Raw genomic sequence first — 24,977 nt, 5'->3', positions numbered from 1 at the left:
CGAAGCCAGCAAGTAGCCTTCCAGCCGAGTCATATATAGTGCTTTTCTCAAAAATGGTGCAAGAAATATAAATATCATAGAAATATTTTACAAAAGCAACGTTCTTACGTATATATTTTCACAGAAAAAAGTAGAAACAATTGAAAAAATTAGCTTTGCCGCCTTTTTATTTATTTAATAAAAAAATAGAAGTGTATTTTTCTGCCGAAAATACGTCAACCTATTTGAGACAGCTAAATAATAGTCGCGGTACTAATCATCTGTTTGGCTGTTTAATGGGCCTGTGCCTTCATTTGATATGGCCATTTCAACTTTTAAAAAGTTTGGAACTCGACAAATAATGGAATTTGTATGCAACATTGCAGTCCCAAAATCGAGACTGCAATGTTTTTAACTTTTTAATTTTTGACTGACCATAAACTACGCGCTTCGCGACCGATTTTTTAAACGGCAAAGTCGACTTTGCCGTCCATTTTTGTTTGTTTTTATTTGTTTTTAACATTTTTGTAAAGTTTTTATTTGTTTTTATTTATATGTATATGTATTCTTGTATTGTTATATTTCTATTTATGTATATTTGGAGTAATGTGTATCCAAAACTTGCATTTCATTTATTTTAGGGATTGTACACTTTTGCTTTTGTTTGTCATTCATCGTTACTTCTGTCCTACTCATTTCCTCAAAGGTTAACTGGAAGAGATCCTATTCAGGGATAAGTTCGCCTTTGTTGTATTTAATTGACTCTGTAACTGTGTTTCTCGTGTTTTTATTTCTATGTACAATAAAGTAAATACATACATATATACATAATTAATATCCGTGGATCCGGACACACGGGTACACGGACCTTAATTACAGGGACCCATTCTGCCCTGCTAAGCCGAGTGGCGCTATCTCAAAAGAAAATGCATTGCTAATTTATACTTTAGTTTCTATAACTGAGAATTCCATTTTCAAAATCATTTGTTTTTGAGATAGCGCTGTTCGGCTTAGGAGGGCAGCATTACCCGTTCCGAACGGGCCACAAATCCGGTTTCGTGTAACACGAGAACGGGGCCCCGGAGACGGGTACACGAAACCCGTAACGTACTAACCTCCCTCTAACCGTTGGATGAGCAACACCTGCTGTTGTAACTGCGTCTCCAACAACGCCTGCGCGCGTTTGTGCATTTCCATCACTTGTTTACTCTTCTCTATCGGTTTGGGCGCCTCTTTCTTTTTCTCGGCTCCGTTGGCTACGGCGACCGCTTCTTTCGCCTGTGGACAAGGTAATTATAAACTAGGGTTCGTTTAAGTCATTGTTTCTTTTTAAGCCTTTATAAGGCTGAGGGAACATATTTCCTGACTTTGAACTTTATCTTAAAGTGGTAGGGTTCAATTTCGCATAATACCTGATACCGTTATGGGTGCCTAACGCCGGATGCGCGTTGTAATATATAGTTTCTTATGACAGACGGCACACCGCTTGCGTGACGTGTGCGTGTACGGCTCAAACATTTTAGCGCACGTCTGCGCACACGCAGCCGGTGTGATCTGGCCTATAACATTTGATACAACACCACAAGTGATGGAAATTATATTTATTTACTTACCTCCTTATTGCACAATTTAAAAAAAAGAGTATAAATGGTGGACTTATCGTCTTTAGGCATTCTGTACCAGCCAACCAATGTAATTATGAGGGTATCGTCTTGGGTCCTCCCATTCGTTTTTCGTCAAATTCTTAAATTAGTCCTATTCTGCTTTCGTCACTCATTCTACATTGAAAGCCACCGACGATTGTGACGAATGTAGAATGAGTGACGAAAGCAGAATAGAACTAATTTAAGAACTTGTCGAAAAACGAATGGGACGACCCAAGACGATACCATTATGAGGAAAATGCAATTCCGAGCGTAGCGAAGAAGTGTTGAGAGAATCGAAAGTAGAATTACATTCAATTCTTCCTACTTTATTCTGGCGCCAACAGAAATCCTCAATGAAATTTTATATTTTGCTGCCGTCTCAAGTTAAGAGTTGATTAATTGTGTATGTACCTTTTCAGCGGCGGCCAGCGCCTGCTTGTTGTCGGCGGTGGCCTTCATGTTCTCCTTGTTTATGAGCACCTTGTTGTGCGATGTCGGCTGTTGTTTGTTGGCCGGCTTCTGTTGTCCGCCGGGCGAAGGGTTCTCTTGTTTATTCTGTTAAATAATCAAATTTGTTACTAGAGTCCTTAGAGCAATTAATAACTGGAGTGACCTTTAAGAGCTTACCCCTCTGCCGAAAACCTTGCACAATTGTCAAACATTTGTATGGACTGACATGGCTATTTACTCGTTACGTACAAATCATGTAGAAATAGCAATACATTTGACGTCCCCTCCCCCGCAAAAATCGGCAGACTGTTTCGTACAGAAAATGACAGCCATGACGTCTCCAGTTACTAAATGCTAGAGCTTGAGTCACTCGTTTATAACAAAAAGCGCTGGTGGCCTAGCGGTAAGAGCGTGCGACTTTCAATCTGGAGGCCGTGGGTTTAAACCCCGGCTCGTACCAATGAGTTTTTCGGAACTCATGTACGAAATATTATTTCATATTTACAAGTCGCTTTTTGGTGAAGGAACACATCGTGAGGAAACCGGACTAATCCTAATAAGGCCTAGTTTCCCTTTGGGTGGGAAGGTCAGATCGCAGTCGCTTTCGTAAAAAATAATGCGTAGGCAATTCTTGGGATTGTTTGTCTAGCGGACCCCAGGCTTGGCCTCCGTGTGTGAGCACGTTATGAGACCCCTGGGTCACTCCACACTGTGTGATACGTACCTCATGGTTGTGCCAGAACACCTTGATGAATCTGTTGTTGAGCACGGCCTCCGTGCTCTTGTACGCCACATTGGCCTCCGTGTGTGAGCACGTTATGAAACCCCTGGGTCACTCCACACTGTGTGATACGTACCTCAGGGTTGTGCCAGAACACCTTGATGAATCTGTTGTTGAGCACGGCCTCCGTGCTCTTGTACGCCACATTGGCCTCCGTGTGTGAGCACGTTATGAGACCCCTGGGTCACTCCACACTGTGTGATACGTACCTCAGGGTTGTGCCAGAACACCTTGATGAATCTGTTGTTGAGCACGGCCTTCGTGCTCTTGTAGGCCACGTCGGCCTCCGTGTGTGAGCACGCTAAGAGACCCCTGGGTCCCTCCACACTGTGTGATACGTACCTCAGGGTTGTGCCAGAACACCTTGATGAATCTGTTGTTGAGCACGGCCTCCGTGCTCTTATAGGCCACGTTGGCCTCCGTGTGTGAGCACGTTATGAGACCCCTGGGTCACTCCACACTGTGTGATACGTACCTCAGGGTTGTGCCAGAACACCTTGATGAATCTGTTGTTGAGCACGGCCTCCGTGCTCTTATAGGCCACGTTGGCCTCCGTGTGTGAGCACGTTATGAGACCCCTGGGTCACTCCACACTGTGTGATACGTACCTCAGGGTTGTGCCAGAACACCTTGATGAATCTGTTGTTGAGCACGGCCTCCGTGCTCTTGTAGGCCACGTTGGCCTCTGTGTGATTTGAGAACGTTATTAGAGCGCCCTCAGGGTCACCCTCGAAGCACACCTGCGTATGGAAAAAGAGTTAATTTTCATAACATTTTTATTTCGAATATTCACTTAAATCACTTAGCGCCACTTGCACCATCCCACTAACCCTGGATTAACCGGTTAAAATGTTAAGCCAGTGTCAAATTGTACTGGTAACCATGGTAACTCCAGGTTTAACCGGTTAACCCCGTGTTAGTGGGATGGTGCAAGTGGCCCTTATAAATGAACCCTTCGAGTCCCACGCGTCCGAGATGACAATGAAAATGGCGTCATAACCTTTGGCCTACTGTCGAGTAGATGGCGTTAATGTCAATATTTAACAAATTAACACATATCAGTGAAAGAATAAGGATCAAAGTCAAATGGCGTTCTAACAGTTTTAATCTTCTGTCGAAAGATGGCAGTAAATTTACTGTAGCTGCATAATTTACCATGTCAGTAACTCTCTATACACTCTTGACGACCGGTCTGGCCTAGTGGGTAGTGACACTGCCTATGAAGCCGATGGTCCCGGGTTCGAATCCTGGTAAGGGCATTTATTTGTATGATGAATTGATGATACAGATATTTGTTCCTGAGTCATGGTTGTTTTCTATGTATTTAAGTATTTATATAATATATATATCGTTGTCTGAGTACCCACAACACAAACTTTCTTGAGCTTACCGTGGGGCTTAGTCAATTCGTGTAAAATGTCCTATATTTTTTTTCTTTTTTTTTTTTTTCATACTAACCTGTATGTTGACAATTTTGCCGAACTTCCCAAAGTGGTTGTTCAGATGCGTGATGTCGTTGAGGCCTCGGGGGACCTTCTTCACCTCCAATGAGCAGTTCGCACCAGAGTTCTGCGCTCGCGGTGGCACTGTAAGAAGAGTAGCTGTTAATAAATACTCCATTTTTAGGGTTCCGTACCTAAAAAGGAAAACACGGAACCCTTATAGGATCACTCGTACTTCTGTCTGTCTGTCCGTCTGTCACAGCCTATTTTCTCGGAAACTACTGGCCAATTAAGAGCGCTATTACATTTCGGCGTTGAGCGAGTTTAGGTATTTTACGCGCTGCGGCAGGCCGTGCGAGCTCAGTATGCCGATCCCTTCTACCACACTCGCACTACAATGATGGATTAAACATTCTTGATCCTTCGCGAAGCATATTGAAATCAACCATAACAACACTAACTGTACTTAACTTTTAAAGTTCTAAAACTGTTATTTGGTAAGTACGAAAATACTAAATGCAGTGCAAATGTACATAGGGGCTGTTCATAAATTACGTCATCTATTTTTGACGATTTTTGACCCCCCCCACCCCTCAAATCATCCAAAAATCAAGCTTCGGATGAATCTGTTTCCTCCTACGTCATGTTACCATCATCCGATGTCCAGACCCCCCCCCCCCCACTCTTCCCATTTGAAACGACGTTATTTATGAATAGCCCCATACTCGTACTTATGAAGGTATATTACTCGAAAGAAATTATAGGTACCTACTCGCTTATTTACATGTTTCGTCATTGCATTTGGTACCTATAGGTTGTAAAGTTTGTATCAACGAGGGTTTAAAAACGAACTGGTACTGAGGATCTGATGATGATTAAGGTGGTCACGGATACCAATCAACCATGTAGTAACATGATTAGGCTCGTTTGATTCGTCTCAACAAGATCTTTGACACTGAAGATACACAGGGTCTGATGATGGAGCTGGAAGGTGGCCACGGGTACCAGTCTATCATGTAACTAAACAACTTCGTGTTTGGGCTCGTTTGATTCGTCTCTACAAGATCTTTGACACAAGACAGTACTCAGGGTCTGATGATGGAGCTGGAAGATACCATTACCAATCAACCATGCAACTAAACCACATCGTGTTTAGGATCGTTTGATTCGTCTCAACAAGATCTTTGACACTAGGTGATACTCAGAGTCTGATGATGGAGCTGGAAGGTGGTCACCGGTACCAATCAACCATGCAACTAAACCACTTCGTGTTTAGGCTCGTTTTATTCGTTTCAACAAGATCTTTGACACAAGATAGTACTCAGGGTCTGATGTTGGAGCCGGAAGGTGGTCACCGGTACCAATCAACCATGCAACTAAACCACTTCGTGTTTAGGCACGTTTTATTCATCTCAACAAGATCTTTGACACAAGGTAGTACTCAGGGTCTGATGATGGAGCGCGAAGGTGGCGACGGGTACCTGTCTATCATCACCAGCTCCATCATCAGACCCTGAGTAGTATCTTGTGTCAAACATCTTATTGCGACGAATCAAACGAGCCCAAACACGAAGTGGTTCAGTTACATGGTAGACTGGTACCCGTGGCCACAGTCCAGCTCCATCATCAGACCCTGAGTACTAACTTGTGTCAAAGATCTTGTTGCGACGAATCGAACGAAGCCAAACACGAAGTGGTTTAGTTGCATGGTTGATTGGTACCGGTGACCACCTTCCGGATCCATCATCAGACCCTCAGTACTACCTTGTGTCAAAGATCTTGTTGCGACAAATCAAACGAGCCCAAACACGAAGTGGTTCAGTTACATGGTAGACTGGTACCCGTGGCCACAGTCCAGCTCCATCATCAGACCCTGAGTACTAACTTGTGTCAAAGATCTTGTTGCGACGAATCAAACGAGCCCAAACACGATGTGGTTTAGTTGCATGGTTGATTGGTAATGGTACCTTCCAGCTCCATCATCAGACCCTGAGTACTGTCTTGTGTCAAAGATCTTGTTGAGACGAATCAAACGAGCCCAAACACGAAGTTGTTTAGTTACATGGTAGACTGGTACCCGTGGCCACCTTCCAGCTCCATCATCAGACTCTGAGTATCACCTAGTGTCAAAGATCTTGTTGAGACGAATCAAACGATCCTAAACACGATGTGGTTTAGTTGCATGGTTGATTGGTAATGGTACCTTCCAGCTCCATCATCAGACCCTGAGTACTGTCTTGTGTCAAAGATCTTGTTGAGACGAATCAAACGAGCCCAAACACGAAGTTGTTTAGTTACATGGTAGACTGGTACCCGTGGCCACCTTCCAGCTCCATCATCAGATCCTGAGTACTATCTTGTGTCCAAGGTCTTGTTGAGACGAATCAAACGAGCCTAAACACGAAGTGGTTTAGTTGCATGGTTGATTGGTACCGGTGACCACCTTCCGGCTCCATCATCAGACCCTGAGTACTATCTTAAGTCAAAGATCTTGTTGAGACGAATAAAACGAGCCTAAACACGAAGTGGTTTAGTTGCATTGTTGATTGGTACTGGTGACCACCTTCCGGCTCCATCATCAGACCCTGAGTACTATCTTAAGTCAAAGATCTTGTTGAGCCGAATCAAACGAGCCCAAACACGAAGTGGTTTAGTTGCATGGTTGATTTTGGTACCGGTGACCACCTTCCGGCTCCATCATCAGACCCTGAGTACTATCTTGTGTCAAAGATCTTGTTGAGATGAATAAAACGAGCCTAAACACGAAGTGGTTTAGTTGCATGGTTGATTGGTACCGGTGACCACCTTCCGGCTCCATCATCAGACCCTGAGTACTATCTTGAGTCAAATAAATACATATAGAATGTCAGGTCGTTTCAAATATTTTTAATCCTGTCCGGTAGTTTATTAAACTGTACCATTATAAATTATAATACTATAAAAACAGTGCTAGGATCAAAGTCTCTCGTTGCGGTTTACACGCACACAGTATAGCGTTTTACACGGCGCCCGCCGCACACAATGATAAAAAACCTCGTCGTCGCCGTTGAAAATGTGCGGAGCCGACCGACACATGTCCTGCCTCTACAAGCTCTGCCGCGGCACTGAGCTGGCGCAGCGCGCGTCATCGGTAATATAGAGTAGTTTTCAAAAAATTGCCAAAAAATTATAGTAGAATTTCATAAACACTAATGTATACCAACAGTATAAGCAAACGTTGCAGATTGCTTGAGTATGAAAATGACTTCGATATTAAGTAGATTTTCGTAGGAATTGACACTTGTTTCGGAGAGAAAATCGAGTTCGTTTTACTTTGATTTTCTCTTTCTCAAAGGTATGTAGGAAAAATATAGTTTGATATGCCTAAAGTACAGGGTATTAGTAATACAAAATAGCCAGGTTTAGCAGAGTAAAATTCTCAACATTTCCAAATAAGAGCTCGCCATTCAGTGCTTCACGGGGTTTTTCGGAAACGACCATCAGAAAAAAAATCATTACTAATTTAATAAGTCCTTTTTCTAATATTTACAACGATATTTATAAAGATAAGAAGACGCTTTTACTGGAACAAGTACTCATTGTTTCTAATAATGAGCGCAAAGTCCTGAATTTCGTCGACTAGTATCATCAATTTTGCATTATTTCGACTTTTCTTGTAAGAGCGCTCTTAAGTTGAAATTTGGCACACATATGTAAATTAGTGACCCAAAGACGGACATGTAACGTAAATAAATGAATTTTAAACATGGGGGCCCCTTTTGGGAAAAATTAAAAATAAAGTTTTTCAAACTATATCGTGTTATATGTCATAATTTTAAAATATATATGTTACAAGTTATTTAAGAAAATAGCCAAAAAATTACCATTCCTGGGTCAAAAAAATTTGAAAAAAGTTAAAAAATTTGAAAAAAAATACACAAAATAGTTTTTTACCTATAGATGACAGGAAAACCTATTAGAAATGTGCAGTCAAGCGTGAGTCGGACTTAGGGCCACCCCACATCTGGCGTCTTTCGAGCGTCGGCGTCGGTCAGCGCTATGGAAAATGACGTCGCTGCGCAGTTGCGTCGACGTCGCGTCGACGTTGCGTCGAGCAGGGCCATAGAGTTGTAGACGCCGACGAGACGCCGACGCTCGAAAGACGCTAGATGTGGGGTGGCCCTTAATGTACCGAACCCTTGGAACGCGAGTCCGACTCGCACTTGGCCGGTTTTTATATCCTGGCTATATTTACAACTAGCTTTTGCCCGCGACTTCGTCTGCGCGGAATTAGTGACAGCAGCTAAAGTAGGTATAGCGCCTGGATAATTCGAATAGCAATCATTCAATTCGCGCATTGCTTACTTCAATTATTAGGCAATTCATTAACTCTTTCAATTCCACCCCCCTTTGCACTCTCTTGAGGAATGATTTCAGACATAAAAACTATCCTATGTCCTTCCCCGGGACTCAAACTATCTCTATACCAAATTTCAACTAAATCGGTTCAGCGGCTTTGATGAGGTAACAGACTGACAGACACACTTTCGCCTTTACAATATTAAAGTATGGATTAATTTTGGCTATATTATTATTTATATTTTATGCTTAAGTTAAAACTATCAAAATTTAGACGGCTGTTAAGGTTCATTCTATAATATTTTATAATACATTACGATACAAGTGCGAAAAGTAGGAAGTTCGTAAAGAGTGGCGATAAATTAAATCATAATAAATAACGACCGAAGGGAGTGTTTTAAATCGACACGAGTTAACACGTGTATTGTACAACGTTTTACAGTACATATGGACCTTTAAATATTCGACATATCGCCGCTATACTTACTCAACCTCGTATCTGCAACACTCATTTGATGACAAAAACACCCGTATTCCGAATGAAAGAAAAGTGACATTTCCATCAAATCATTGTTGCAGATATGAGGTTGAGTAAGTATAGCAACGATATGCACGTATATTGCTCTCGGAGTAATTAACAATGGAGCCGCCATTAACAGGCGTTCCCCTCTGTCGAAAATAAGCGGCCAATGGTCAACCACATGTCAACCATATGTATGGACTGACGTTTATCTGACATGACGTACCTATACATTTGATGTGCCCCTCCCCCGCAAAAAACGGCAGACTATTTTGTACAGAAAATTTTGGACATGGCGTCTCCGTTGGTTATATCCTCTAAGATATTGCTAGTTACAGCACTAGGGCGGTAAATGACCACCATATGTACTGTAATAGTATTTTATACAATCGTGATATAATAGAGAGTTTTTCAGTCGAGTAGCGTGTTTAGGCAACGAAGCTTGCTGAGTTGCCTAAGTAAGGTACGAGATTGAAAAGCTTGATTATATCACTATTGTATACAATACTTTTTCTACTAGTCAACAAAAATAATACTTTAAACTAGTAAAATCATACAAACAAACCAAACCAAAAGTACACTGAGCTAAGATTAGCGAGCAGCCGCGACACCTTCATACTGGTACGCAACCCGGCCGCCGCGCCCCGCGCCCTATGGCGGGCTGGTCAACGACACCTCGTAACTCATTAGGCCCTGGTACTTGCTCCGCGCTAAATTCAACTTTTAGACAGTTGTTTTCTCGATTTTGGCCACCGTAGCCTATGGAGACTAACAAGCAACACTAAGTGGTTTTCGTAGTCTATGGATGTTGCTATATTAAGGGTGTCACATGCGCGTTTCTAACTTATGAACCAATTGTTTCTACTATACAACCTAAAATAATTAATTTGAGCTATGGTTTTGTTTCGTCCTCTTGATCGCGGCGAGCTGTGATTGGTCAATTTCATTATAGTTGACTAAACTGTATCGAAATGAATATTATAGTTGAGTTGGGAGCCCATACATTAAAAATACCCAATTGCAGTTTGGTATAAGAAATCTTAATTCAAGAATTACAGTCGACCAGTAGAAAAAAAAAGTTATGGGAATCACCTATCAATAGAGTGATTCTTGAGGATTTTAGGTGTATAACTGTTAAGGTTTTGTGCATAGAAAGTGGGATGCTATAGAAGTGGTATACGCGTGCCTGCGTGAGGGACAAAACATACGCAATGCGACACTGTGATTGGTCGAATTTATTTGTTGCCCACCATAATCCATACTAAATATACGGTGGGGAACAAATAAAATGTGAGACTGTGTGTGAAACAATAATAGCTATTTCGCTGCTACTCCTACTGAAAGATAAGACTATCCTGGGCTGTAACCGCGAAAATCGAAGTTCGCAAATTGCGGGCATTTTTCTCTGTCACTCTTATTACGCCTTCATTGGAGTAAAAGAGAAAGATCCCCGCAATTTGCGAATATCGGTTTTCGCGGTAGCCCCTCAGTTCGGTTACTTCCCCCCACCTTTCATGCCAGATCCAGTTATGAATGAAATGAAATGAAAATATTTATTTTCAGGCGATTATTGGCCCATAGACAAATACCTTAAAACTAGCATATATATTATTATAACATATATTTGAAAAGTAAGTTTAGAATAAATTTTAAAAGCGGAAAAATTACTGTCTTGTGTGAGACTTGAACTCACGGCCTCTGGAGTTCAAGTCTCACCCAAGACAGTAATTTACCCACTTTTAAAATTTATTCTAAGCTTAATAGCATCGTTCGCAGACGTTTCTGCTTGTTAAAAATTAAAATATTATAAAACTAAAAACACATGCAGTGATGCAGTTCGCAACCCCGCAGTGTCAGGACGCCGGCCGCGGAACCGCCGGAACTTGACACTCTTCGGCCAAAACTCCTCCTTGGTGAAGTTAATATTTTTTTTTTATTATTATGAATGGGCTTACTCATGGCCACAGACTAGCCGAGGCGTAGATGTGGCCTACGATGGAGCGAGCTCGCCCAGAAAGTGCCTGATCACTCTTGAGTTATATACTAGATTCATGGTTTTGTGTAACCCGTGCAAAGCCGGGGCGGGTCGCTATTGTATAATACATGGTATAATAATATACTCCGCCTGGTACTCTCTTCCCGTCTTTTCGTGGTCACGTGACTGACACAAGCCTACGTCATCATGCGACAGCGCTATATGATAATATGCGATAGCGCTATACAAAGTGGCAATGTTATTGTGACGTAGGCTTGCGTCACTCTGGGAAGAGAAGACCATGTTTTATTAGACTATGGTATAATAGTAAGAAGTGCACTTACTCCTCCCGCCGAGGCGGTTGTAGTCGAAGTTCTTCTTGTTGGGCGCCGGCGGCCGCATCGGGCCCGGCGGCGGTGGTCCGGGCGGTGCGGCGTGTAATCTGCAATATTACATTTATTTTCACATCACCTATTCGAAAAAGGGCTTTTTCTTCCCCGGTAGGAGGGATCAAAGTTGTACTTTTCTGTTCTAGGACACATTTTTATTTTTTTATTTTTACATACAATTATTTTAGCTTAAATAGTGTTTTGATACATGATCAATTGATCATTTCCTCATTTATTTATTTTTTTATTTTCCTGATAGTTGATGTAAAAAGCAGTATGTGTCACACGGTATCAAAATTATTTCGTCTTGGGCGTTAACACTTGAATCCCTCATTACGCTCAGGATTCTACTTTAGAATTTCGGGATTCTATTGTAGAATCCATCGCTTCATTCAGGATTCAATGTTACGCCCTTGACGGAAATATATCATTTTGATCCCTTGTAACACAAACTACTATTATATCCCCCTAAGGCCCAGCCCTACAAATGTAAAACGCAAAATTTGATATACGTATTCATTTTGAGTTTTAGTCGTGTGTCGATAGATGGCAGTAAATTTACTGTGACTACGAAATTTACTATGACAGGACCCCTCTATACTATCTATTCTCTTTGGCTTTAGGAAGCAAATGTTTGTCAGGGTCCCTTTGTTTGACATCTAAGTCATAATGTATTGTTTGTCACATTATCATTAGCCCTAAAACTGAAACCGTTAACTTTTCAGGACTTTCGTAAGGTTATCCGTTATCCTATAGATAGGTTAGGCTTGTTTGTGCTGGCCCGAAAAGTTACGCGTTTCTGAACCAAACAAATTATAACTAACGAAAATGCGGACAAACAATACATTACGACTTGTTTTTTGGGAAACAATAGAGACCCATTTTTGTCACATTATACAGAGTATTTGGTACATCGTTTGCCAAATTAAAACGGCAGATAGGTTGAGTCATTTGCTATCTAATCCTGCCTAGAAAAAAAAATGGCCATGGTTTTTTTTACTACTGCGCAAGTAAAAATTTGAAATTTACCAAAAACTGGAAAAAAAACGTGCGCAAAATTAAAATTTCTAGGCCTGAGAAGATAGCAAATGACTCAACCTATCTGCCGCTTTAATTTGGCAAACGATGTACCAAACACCCTGTATACGTTGACCCGCTGAGTAAGTAGATATTGTTAAGGTGCAGAGAAAATACATTTAAAACACCAACGAGTTTTGCACATTCTACACCAAAGTTTTAAATAGCGGGGTCCAGTGTCCACACAGAGCGAGCATACGCGCGAGGCAATTTCCTCGCGCACAAAACGGGCACGTCTACACTAGACATGTGCGCCGCGCCGCCGCCGCCGATTTTTCCACGCCGCCGCCGCCGATAAATTTGACCGGCGTATAATCGGCGTGGACAATTATGATACCTATCGTGACTTATTGCATGTTGCATAGTGAGTAGATAGTGTCAGAGGTATAATTTAAAGATCCTTATGCTTTTTCGCTTATTATTTGCCAGTGAAACAAATTAGCATCACTTTTGTTGTTGCGGTGTTAGCTGTTATAACGATTAAGTGTTAATTTAAACAAGGCCTAGGTTCTGGATCACAGGTTATTATTTGATATGTTATCAACTTATTACACAGCTTTTTTATAGAACGCATTTTGTTTTACTGTAGTAAGCATCGCACCAAGGGTCATCATTACGTTAGCAAAAAAGAAAACAAAGTAAACCTTAATATTCCATGAAACTTTTTTATGAAATACCTACAATATATTATTTCACGCGACTCTTAAATTTTCCGTCAGAGGCCTCGTCCATCAAATCTTTGGGTAGTCGCTCACAGTATGTAGGTCTGAAGACAAGCGGGTTTTCCCCTGCAAGTGCCATACGACAGGAGACACTTCTAAGACATTCTGTTGAGCGAACCTGATGAAGTGAATCAAAACGACGACATCTTTATTCTAACATACATTTCTAATGAACTTCAGTTCAGACTACTACAGACAAATGTAAAGTAGTTCATCATTATTTCATAACAAATCATAGGTGAGACGACAGCGGCTGGGAGAAGTCAATATAGATTTTATATCTTACGACTTAACTTATAAAGAAATCTTTTTGTGTTTTATTTGTTACGCATACAAAGTTATTATATACTGCCTAAAATGTAGTGTTTTAAAGTGTCCTTTTTACATTAATATTTAAACATACCTTTGGCAACCGTTAGGTTGGGAAGAAATGGTTGCCAAGTGACATGATGGTATATAATTTTCGGCAATAATTTAGAAAACCACGTTATATGTTTTGGATAGCCTAGTAAATACTCAGAAGGGATTAATGTAGAGTTTCTACAGCCACATTCTTATGCAGTATCAAAAATTATGCCACGCCGATTTCACGCCGATCACGCCGCCGCCGCCGGCCAAAAAATCATCGGACGCCGCCGCCGATGATTTTGCCATCGGCGCACATGTCTAGTCTACACTGGCCATTGAGGAAATCGCCTCGCGTGTGTGTTCGCTCTGTGTGGCCCCGGGTAATTAAAAACCGGGCAAGTGCGAGTCGGACTCGCACACGAAGGGTTCCGTACCATTATCTATAAAAACGGTCACCCATCCAAGTACTGACCCCGCCCGACGTTGCTTAACTTCGGTCAAAAATCACATTTGTTGTATGGGAGCCCCACTTAAATCTTTTATTCTGTTTTTAGTATTTGTTGTTATAGCGGCAACAGAAATACATGATCTGTGAAAATTTCAACTGTCTAGCTATCACGGTTCGTGAGATACAGCCTGGTGACAGACGGACGGACGGACAGTGGAGTCTTAGTAATAGGGTCCCGTTTTACCCTTCTGGTACGGAACCCTAAAAATGCATGTAGACGTACCTCGCGCTATCCGTAAGTTTGAATATAGTCTGTGTGGAGAAGGCATTATAGACAGTATGTGTATTGTGTAGTACCTGGGTATGGGTATGAGTTCGCGGGGCGGTAGTGAAGGCGGCGGGTAGGGCGGGTAGGCGCCCGGCCCCGCGCCGCACCAGATGTCCGGCGTCAGGGGATTGTATTCTGTAACAATGATATATATGTAGTCTCGACCAACACCTAGAGAGACTCTCGCTGGGTGGGTGGATCAAGGGTCAGATGCAGAAGGCGGTAATTTTGGACACGGCGCGTATAGTACGTCGGTTCCTCACTCTGCGGCCCTGACCACCGGCAGCTTGGACCCTGCCCCGCTGCCGGCGGCACCCTAGGTTAGGTTTTTTATAATGTGTTTATATATTTTTTGTAATGTTTTGTGTTTTTATATTTTACTTTTATACTCACATTGTAAAATCCTAACCTAAGACCCTAATTGAATAAAGGAAATAAATATATTATTATAACGAGGGGTCAAAGTGACACAATTATCACAGGGGCTATCAACATTCTAATTCTAACCCACTTTTAGTAAGTCAAACTTAAACCAAATTGAATGAAGAACAATAGGGAATATTACGCAAAGCTCTGCGTAGGGGGCGCCACTACCACTAAAGGTAGACTTCCGAGCAAAGCGGCTGCGGCGACACTAACGCAGCGACACTGACGCGGCGACAGAGCGATAGTATTATGCAGTATGGAAATGTATGAACTTACTTCCGAGCGCAGCGTCGCTATCGCAGCGACAGTCGCGCCGCGTCAGTATCGCTCGGCGATAGCGGCCGTGCTACGTCTGCGCAAGCACTGTCGCGCAGTCGCTGCGATCGCACGTGGTTTTGAGGCTATGTCAGTATTTAGAATATCTAAAAAAATAATATTAAACCGAAAAAACTCCTGCATTTGTCATCGTTCTCGTTTAAATGCTTTGTTTTTCAAGATGCTATAAGTGCCTTCACCTATTCTACTTTTGAAAATTGAGTTGGGTAGGCTTCGCTCCATACTATAAAAGTAACGAAGAAAAAGATCGTCATCCTCCTCTTCTTCTAATAATATTTTCATAATTGATCAGTTCAGCATATATTACGTCTGCACCGTATGGAATAACAACTGCAACTGTCGCCGGAGTCGCGCCGCTCGGAAGCGAATCTGCGTCAGTTGACGCTGCGACACTGACGCAGCGGCTCTGACGCTGCGGCCGTTGCGTCAGAGCCGCTTTGCTCGGAAGTCCAGCTTAACCATCACAATCCGGAGGTCTACCGCGAAACAAATAAATCGACTTTTCTTTATCTAACCGTTCTATCACTCTTGCATATTCGAGCGATAAAGAGACAGATAACTAAAATTCGATTTTCGCGTTTCCCGGTAGGCCCTTGTTAACAAACCGCCTTGATGAATCAATGTCATATTTTATTGTCTGTGAAAACTTGTGAAAAAACAGTTTAAGGCACAGTATGTATAAGTTACTCTATGGTTTACTAGCTAGCTTAGTGCTTCACTCTGGAGACAGATCATTGCAGTAATACCCCCTATTTTTTAAAGTAATAAAACACTTTCGTACGGGAGATATATAAAATTTGTAACTAAATATCTCGTTGGCCATCGGCCATATAAAGTGAAATTAAAAAAATGCATGGTCGAATAAATGGCGATATATCTTTGTCCTATACTTGAGTAGATGGCGACACCATTTGATATCCAACACATACCAGTGAAAGAACATGGCTCAAATAGCCATATGTCATTCTAAGAGTTTTAGTCCTGTGTCAGTCATGGCTCACTCCGTCGCAACAAGTAGCTACAAGTACATCCATCCCACACCAATTTTGGTGGCTAGCCATAAGCCGCTCATGGCGCTTGCGCTACCTAGCGGTCATATCTGTCCTAATCGTAACAGACGCGTTTTGTTAGAGAGTAAATCTTCTGTACCTAGTACTATTATTTATTCTGTGCCGGTGTCGAAAGATGGCAGTAAATTAATCTACAAAATATACCTTGACAACACGCATCTATACTCAATTCTCTTTATAATATTTTAAACTTTCGCGTTTTGAACACATATTAACTCACATTTATAGACGGGTCTAACGCGAATTTTATTCAATTACCTTGATTTACCGACGTTTCGACACAGGTTTCACTGGTCGTGGTCGCGGCTGACTGATGTCCCAGTAAAATGTCAAAACAGAGATTTGTGCAACTACCCGACGAAAAGTGTATGGAGAAGTTTGGGGTAGACATCACATTTTCAAACCACCCACTACACATAATGTTAATTATTGTCAATAGTCCGACACGCAACACTCACAATATCCACGCACCCGTCCGAAGATAGATCCTTTGGCTTTAACTTTTGTATCACTGGTTCCCAAGTTGGCGATAAGTTGAAACCATCCTCCCTATTAAATTTCCTGGGGTGTTTCTTGATTTCAATTGCTTCTCGCACAACTCGAGGATAATAATGGCTTTCAGTGGAGACAACTTTTGGTCTATGCAACTCAATCCAGTGATTTGTGCCAGATGTAAGAAGATGTTCGGCGATCAATTCAATCTCAATCAATCAATTCTTGGGGGTTCAATTCTCTTTGCTAACGGTATATCTTACCTGGTACTACAGGAGGCATGGTGAGCACAGAGGTCAACGCGGCATCTTCTAAAACTACAGGGTCTGCGCCGTGGTCCCACTGGCAGAGGTCTCCTCGCATGCAGTATCCCTTTTCTGTAATAGAAAATTCACATTAAAGCTAACCAGAATTCAAACAGTCAATAAAAAGGTTAAATTACATTTGTAATTTTAACATAAAATAATACCTATTAGGGTGAGTTTCCACCAGAGATATGCGAATATTAAAGCTACAAATTTCACAGCTGTAATTGTCTTTTTTGTCCATACTGAGATTTACATTATAACATACAGTTTATTATTCGTAAAAGTGATTAAATTGTCCAAAAATAACGTGAAGGAACAATGTTAAACATTAGACCAATTACTTACTAATCTGAATCACTGTAAATACAAATTAACCATTGTAAAAATTCTCTCATTATATATGTCGGAACCTGACACCAGAAAGCGAATTGCAGCGTTATAGTTCATTATTTTAGACGCCTGTATAAAATCGATTAGCAATGTTGAGCTACGTATTATTTGGTTGTAACGAAATAAATAAAGTTGCGTATAGAGTAACGCCATCTATTGGCGTGTTGTTGAACTGAGATGACAGGTAGAAGGCTTTGGAACGTCGAGAGGTTTCTCTCGAGTGAGCGTAGGCACGAGTTGGCGTTTTTGTCGGTATGTTGGTAGACTGGTCGAGCAGGTTTGCCAACTTGACTGAGGCGGGAGCGGAGAGGCTCCGCCGCTGGTAGTTCTTCTTGATCGGACCGCGCTAGAGATCGGACGTACTCGTTAGCCAACCTCGTGCCTAACTCGCTACGTTCCTGAAGGCTTATACCTAAAGGATTATTCTGATAGCTTATAAAATCCCGCGTTCTTTAACCATTTAGCTAGGTGTTTTATTTCAAGTGTTATTTTGATTTCTTATGTTTCATTAGAAGCTTACTTTTGTGAAATAAAGAAATGATGTGTTATGTGTTGTTTTAACTTGTTTTGAAAAGATTTGTCCCTCTGAGTTTGTTGCCGGTCCCATATAGGGCTAAATCTTCTCAGGTCAGATATGTAGGGTTGAAGCCGGCCTAGTTTGACTTGAATAAAGATTTAAACGGTTTCTTTTTACTTTCATATCGCTCCCTTGAGTTAAACATAGCAATTAGTTCTTTTAAACATTTAGTACTGAAGTATAGTAGGCACTAGTATGGTTAACGAGTCCTAAGGTTTATTTCATGCACTGGTAGCATGGTAGCATACTGGTTTAGCTGTGAAGTAATACATTATCGTACTACCCCACGCGCCCACCGCCTTTTAGGACCATCGGTATTCGACATCAGCAAGTGGGATGAATGCGGAGTTTCATGTATTGCTTACACAGCCACCTGGGAGCGTGGTGTATTTCCGTGTGTTTTGGTGACCTACATTCCATAATCTGGACACGTGGTAATGGTAAGCTCACGTGTCTAACCTTAATTGAAAGGTGAGTGCAATTCATTATGTTATTTGGTGAGAATTATTGTGAAATTGTGAATTATGATTGAGGCAGTTTAGCATAACGGTTGTGACGTGACGTCATCTCTGGGATCGTTACGTTTCTTTGTAATTAATTTTTGTAATCCATTTAAATCGAAGCGATCTTGAGTTATTTTGATTTGAAATCCATACTGTTAATTAAAACCAAGTATTAGCTATCACGATGTGATATTATTTCATCGCTCATTTGTGAATTTACCCTCAATAATTGATTTTTCATGAAAATACAATTAATTTTTATAATCCATTTAAATCTAAGTGATCTTAAGTTATTTTGATGTGAAATCCGTATTGTTAATTAAAACTAACTATCAGCCAATACGACATGATATTATTTTATCGCTCACTTGTGAATCTACCCTCAAAAAATATTTTTTTCGTGAAAATACAATGCACCGTTAGAAATTGATCCTGCTGATTTGCCAATGCATAGGATTATGTAATACTACTTACTTACTTTACGTTACCCTGTAACGTTTAGTAATTAGTAAAATTGCTACAAATTATTGCCCGTAATGCCGTGATAGATCACAAATCGTGCATACTATGAAAGCATGAGCTACGCATATGAAAATTAATGTTACAGTGTGCTGCAACCTGAGCAGGGACAACTTACAGACGCCATCACACCTGTAACACAGAAGCAGCTGTGCAGTATCGTCTGTTCTGGAGATTTGGAAATAAAAGGACAGGTTTCGTTCCAATTGTTTATTAGGGAATTTTATTATGAGTGTAATGGCGAAGCATAACAGTCTAACGTAACTAATTAGCTGTCACTTTTCGTATTGGCCCATTTTACCGTGTTACTTATTTTTGGAACACATGTTTGTTTGTTCATAGAATGAAATAAAACGCACTCATTGAAGTTTAAATTTTATTCTGAGATTTTTGAAGTCCCGTATACATTGGAAACATGTTTTTTTTGTCTGCTACATTGCATTTAATAAACCTTTGAGTTTATCCTGCTTACATGATAAACCTGATGCCGTGCTAATGATGATTTCAGTAACAGCCAGCTATGTTAAACTACATCGTGCATCTCGCCATCTGCCGCAGCAACGGCAACTGCAAGGCGGAAAGCATCAGCCTTCGTGCTTGGGTTGGACTTCACCATAACATTTGACTGGGACGCGTGCATCATGCTTTATTAATCTGGTGAGCAGTTCCCATTTTGTTGGGATTATTTTGAGAGGATTTACTTCTGCATAGAAGTTTTGAGCGAGTTTCTGTTGTTAAAGCTAAAGTAGAAAGCTGAGTTTCTGTTGTAAAAGCTAAAGTAGAAAGCTATCTTTAGTGATTTTGATCAGTGATGTTCAGTTTCAGTTGATCAGTTGACGCTGATAGTACCAATGGTTCTGAGTAACATGATTTAAAGAACCGTTTTTATTTTCTTTTTGGAATTCACTCTTAACATTGTTTTTGCTTTCGATGGACTGAAAGCTTGTAGTTTCGAAGGACTGAAAGTACGCCCGATGGACTGGGCAATACTGTCATGCTTTCGATGGACTGAAGGCAAGCCCGATGGACTGGGCACTACTGTTTTGCTTTCGATGGACTGAAGGCAAGCCCGATGGACTGGGCACTAATGTTTTGCTTTCGATGGACTGAAGGCACGCCCGATGGACTGGGCACTAATGTTTTGCTTTCGATGGACTGAAGGCACGCCCGATGGACAGGGCACTACTGTTTTGCTTTCGATGGACTGAAGGCACGCCCGATGGACAGGGCACTACTGTTTTGCTTTCGATGGACTGGAGGCACGCCCGATGGACTGGGCACTAATGTTTTGCTTTCGATGGACTGAAGGCACGCCCGATGGACAGGGCACTACTGTTTTGCTTTCGATGGACTGAAGGCACGCCCGATGGACTGGGCACTAATGTTTTGCTTTAGATGGACTGGGTATTGTTTAGTGACCGCATCAGAAGTGCCGGAGCATGTAAAAGGTGCACGTGGTCTGCTTTTTATGTGCAGAATGCTCTTTGCGAGGAGTAGCACTTACGCGGCTGAGATGGTTACTTCTGACGAGGGTCTGGTATATGCTGAAGGACTGGCAATGCACCGAAGGACTGGTGTTATTTTGTTTATGTACTGTGTTCATATGAGTAAAATTGGCATTATCAAATCAGAATGTTATTTGTTTTAAGATGTCTTACAAAAATTTTAATCACATATGACCAAATATTTTTTTTTAATGCCAGATAATTTCCCCGTAAATTGATATTGATGACAATAGTAGTGATACTGTCGAGCAATGAATTAGAGCTGTTGTGATTTGTGTTTTTGATGTTTGAGATTGTTCTGTTTTCACATAATTTTGAGAGTATCCGCCAGATGGAGGCGATGATTAATGGAGTGTATCCGCTAGATAGCGGCGATGATTACTGATTATTTTTATTAAATCGTTGCTCGATGGACTATTTTTGACTAGAGAATTTGAGGATTGTTAAAGTAATTTTGAACAATCATTTTTCTGGTTGGATTGATAACAAAGTTTGATTTTAATAGTAATTTGAGAGAGACCCAAATTGTGGGTCAGGAATGACCGAGAGATGAGATACTGTGCTGAGTATTTTGTTACAGAATCAAATGCATACACCCACACGAGGACGTGTGTAGTGCAGGACAGCCGTGTCGGAACCTGACACCAGAAAGACGAATTGCAGCGTTATAGTTCATTATTTTAGACGCCTGTATAAAATCGATTAGCAATGTTGAGCTACGTATTATTTGGTTGTAACGAAATAAATAAAGTTGCGTATAGAGTAACGCCATCTATTGGCGTGTTGTTCAACTGAGATGACAGGTAGAAGGCTTTGGAACGTCGAGAGGTTTCTCTCGAGTGAGCGTAGGCACGAGTTGGCGTTTTTGTCGGTATGTTGGTAGACTGGTCGAGCAGGTTTGCCAACTTGACTGAGGCGGGAGCGGAGAGGCTCCGCCGCTGGTAGTTCTTCTTGATCGGACCGCGCTAGAGATCGGACGTACTCGTTAGCCAACCTCGTGCCTAACTCGCTACGTTCCTGAAGGCTTATACCTAAAGGATTATTCTGATAGCTTATAAAATCCCGCGTTCTTTAACCATTTAGCTAGGTGTTTTATTTCAAGTGTTATTTTGATTTCTTATGTTTCATTAGAAGCTTACTTTTGTGAAATAAAGAAATGATGTGTTATGTGTTGTTTTAACTTGTTTTGAAAAGATTTGTCCCTCTGAGTTTGTTGCCGGTCCCATATAGGGCTAAATCTTCTCAGGTCAGATATGTAGGGTTGAAGCCGGCCTAGTTTGACTTGAATAAAGATTTAAACGGTTTCTTTTTACTTTCATATCGCTCCCTTGAGTTAAACATAGCAATTAGTTCTTTTAAACATTTAGTACTGAAGTATAGTAGGCACTAGTATGGTTAACGAGTCCTAAGGTTTATTTCATGCACTGGTAGCATGGTAGCATACTGGTTTAGCTGTGAAGTAATACATTATCGTACTACCCCACGCGCCCACCGCCTTTAAGACCCTCGGTACTCGACATATATATTCATCGAACTCCGCGTATCATTCAATCTTATGCCTTTAACGAGCAATTCTTGTATCTCGGAAAAGGCTCTAACGATTTCGATGAAATTTGCTATATGGGGGCTTTAGGGGGCGAAAAATCGATCTAGCTAGGTCTTATCTCAGGGAAAACGCGCATTTTTGAGTTTTCTCGGTCACCCAGATATTATAAAATAGTGCTCGAGACAAGGGCACTAAATTACACATTGCCTCGGGCGAGGCACGTTTACACAGACCGAGCTGCTCCGCGCGGCATTTTTCTCGGACCTCGGCGCCACTTGCACCATTCCACTAACCCAGGGTTAACCGGTTAAACCGTTAACCTGGTGTCAAATTGTACTGGCAGTGGGGAGACACTCCTCACTTCGGGCAAACTCGGCTCCGTTCGGCTCAGCATTGCTCCGAGCAATTATTAGCCCTTTGCGTGCACGACCTCAGATAATATAATGACTTGAATTTTGACAACCCTTAATAGCCGAAAGGGATCGTGCGATACATTAGAAAGGGATAGCATGATTCGTCCCTGAATCGCTGTCAAACTTCGGTTTTGTAGGAAGTGTCCTTTCTGTACGGTAGTACTATTATTTATTCTGTGGTACTGGCAGGCGTGGCTCACTCCGCGATTTCGTCGCGTCACAACAAGTAGCTACAAGTACATCCGTCCCACACCAATTTTGGTGGCTAGCCATAGGCCGCGCGTGGCGCTTGCGCCACCTAGCTGTCATATCTGTCCTAATCGTAACAGACGCGTTTTGTTAGAGAGTGAATCTTCTGTACCTGATTAATACTATTATTTATTCTGTGGTACTGGTAACCATGGTAACTTCAGGTTTAACCGGTTATGTCCGGCTTAGTGGGACGGTGCAAGAGGCCCTTAAGGGGCCCACTGATTACCAGTTCACCGGACGATATCAGCCTGTCAGTTCAACGCAAAATTTGACAGCTCCGAACAACTGACAGGCTGATATCGTCCGGCGAACTGGTAATCTGTGGGCCCCTTTAGATGTGAATAAAGCGGTACGTACCGTCGAAGTCCCGGCAGCGGCGCTTGTAGTGGTCGGGCTCGCGCGCGCGCGCCGGCGACACGGAGTGCGAGCGCGAGCGGGAACGGTCACGTGACCTGCGGGGAAACACGCTATTGTAATACAGTTGCTCAAAAAGTGCTACTTTAAGGGTCGGTTGCACCAAACTGTTCGTATCGTTAAAGAGTTCGCTAAATTTTTATGTATGGAAACTTTCATAGTAAAGCGCCGGGGCGCGCCGACTGACGTTGATCAGTCTGTCAAATGTGGTTGGTGCAACTGGCCCTTAGACCCCATCAACGTGCACACTAGCGCCACAGCTAAATTCAATTCAATTCAATAAGCCTTTATTTAACAATCTTACTAGTTTTACAGAATATAATATAAACATCTTATTTATCTCTAACTTAAAAATAAAATATAAAAAACCGGGCAAGTGCGAGTTGGACTCGCGCACGAAGGGTTCCGTACCATAATGCAAAAAACGGCAAAAAAAAAACGGTCACCCATCCAAGTACTGACCCCGCCCGACGTTGCTTAACTTCGGTCAAAAATCACGTTTGTTGTATGGTAGCCCCACTTAAATCTTTATTTTATTCTGTTTTTAGTATTTGTTGTTATAGCGGCAACAGAAATACATCATCTGTGAAAATTTCAACTGTCTAACTATCACGGTTCGTGAGATACAGCCTGGTGACAGACGGACGGACGGACGGACGGACGGACAGCGGGGTCTTAGTAATGGGGTCCCGTTTTATCCTTTGGGTACGGAACCCTAAAAACTATTACAATATTTCCGCTATCAGACATCGGAGTCAAGATTGTCTTGCTTCCAAGCATAGGCCTCCCCCAAGTACCTCCAAAGTTCCCGATCATGGGCTTTCCTTCGCTAAGTGGCACCACAGCTAAATAATCGTGATTATTTAAATTTAACGAAAGATATTGAAAAAGGGGGGGCCGCTACGTACTGTATTGTGTATTTAAGTACCTTTTGAATACATCAAACTAGTTTTTATGTTGCTGGTTTCGTCGATCTAGGAGCTCAAAACTAAAACGGCCGTTTTAACTTTGGACGCATAGATTGACGCATCCAGCAACATAAAAACTAGTTATTTGGCTGTGGCGCTAGTATGCACGTTGATGGGCTCTTAAGTAGCTGTTTAGTGATCGCAAAGTGGTTTTTGCGAACTAGTGCTTTTTACTTTTGCAGCTTTTTAAATTTAATTCTGACCGTAATCGATACATCCGCACCAAAGAGTTTGGATGTTCAAAAACTTTATATATTTTTCTTTTGCCATTCGACATTTATTACGTACGAGTACAAAAAGTATTGTTACTCGATATAAATAAAACGTTAGACATATAATACGATATTTCACTAAAATCGAATCTAAAAGTACAAAACACATTTTTAAGCACCACTTTTTTAGCAGCAAGCTCTTTGACTGCATCTCAGCCAGAATTGTGTATTTTTAGTTTTAAGATATATTTTAAACCTAATATCTAATTAGTAGCTAAAGTTCGTTTTTAGGGTTCCGTACCCAAAGGGTAAAACGGGACCCTATTACTAAGACTTCGCTGTCCGTCCGTCCGTCCGTCCGTCCGTCCGTCCGTCCGTCCGTCCGTCTGTCACCAGGCTGTATCTCACGAACCGTGATAGCTAGACAGTTGAAATTTTCACAGATGATGTATTTCTGTTGCCGCTATAACAACAAATACTAAAAACAGAATAAAATAAAGAGTTAAATGGGGCTCCCATACAACAAACGTGATTTTTGACCAAAGTTAAGCAACGTCGGGAGTGGTCAGTATTTGGATGGGTGACCGTTTTTTTTTTGCTTTT

At 41.6% G+C, this 24,977-nt stretch overlaps 2 protein-coding genes across 2 annotated transcripts in view; one reads left to right on the top strand and one right to left on the bottom strand.

Annotated features, from left to right (window-relative positions):
- LOC134803756 (uncharacterized) overlaps positions 1 to 22,197 on the top strand; it is a 102,374-nt gene extending 80,177 nt beyond the window's left edge. The window contains exon 2 of the mRNA XM_063776592.1: positions 22,161 to 22,197. The gene's annotated coding sequence lies outside the window, so the exon portion shown is untranslated. The remainder of the gene's footprint in view (positions 1 to 22,160) is intronic.
- Positions 1 to 24,977, bottom strand: part of LOC134803668 (zinc finger protein swm) — a 70,338-nt gene that overhangs the window by 24,094 nt on the left and 21,267 nt on the right. The window contains exons 12-19 of the mRNA XM_063776457.1: positions 23,138 to 23,232; positions 17,031 to 17,144; positions 14,473 to 14,578; positions 11,476 to 11,573; positions 4,315 to 4,442; positions 3,465 to 3,596; positions 2,037 to 2,180; positions 1,095 to 1,257 (exon numbers count right to left, since the gene is read on the bottom strand). Coding sequence (XP_063632527.1) covers positions 1,095 to 1,257; positions 2,037 to 2,180; positions 3,465 to 3,596; positions 4,315 to 4,442; positions 11,476 to 11,573; positions 14,473 to 14,578; positions 17,031 to 17,144; positions 23,138 to 23,232 — 980 coding nt within the window. The remainder of the gene's footprint in view (positions 1 to 1,094; positions 1,258 to 2,036; positions 2,181 to 3,464; positions 3,597 to 4,314; positions 4,443 to 11,475; positions 11,574 to 14,472; positions 14,579 to 17,030; positions 17,145 to 23,137; positions 23,233 to 24,977) is intronic.

Source organism: Cydia splendana, chromosome 27, assembly GCF_910591565.1.
Source record: "Cydia splendana chromosome 27, ilCydSple1.2, whole genome shotgun sequence".
Taxonomy (NCBI): Eukaryota; Metazoa; Arthropoda; class Insecta; order Lepidoptera; family Tortricidae; genus Cydia; species Cydia splendana.
This window is presented reverse-complemented; position numbering and strand designations above follow the sequence as displayed.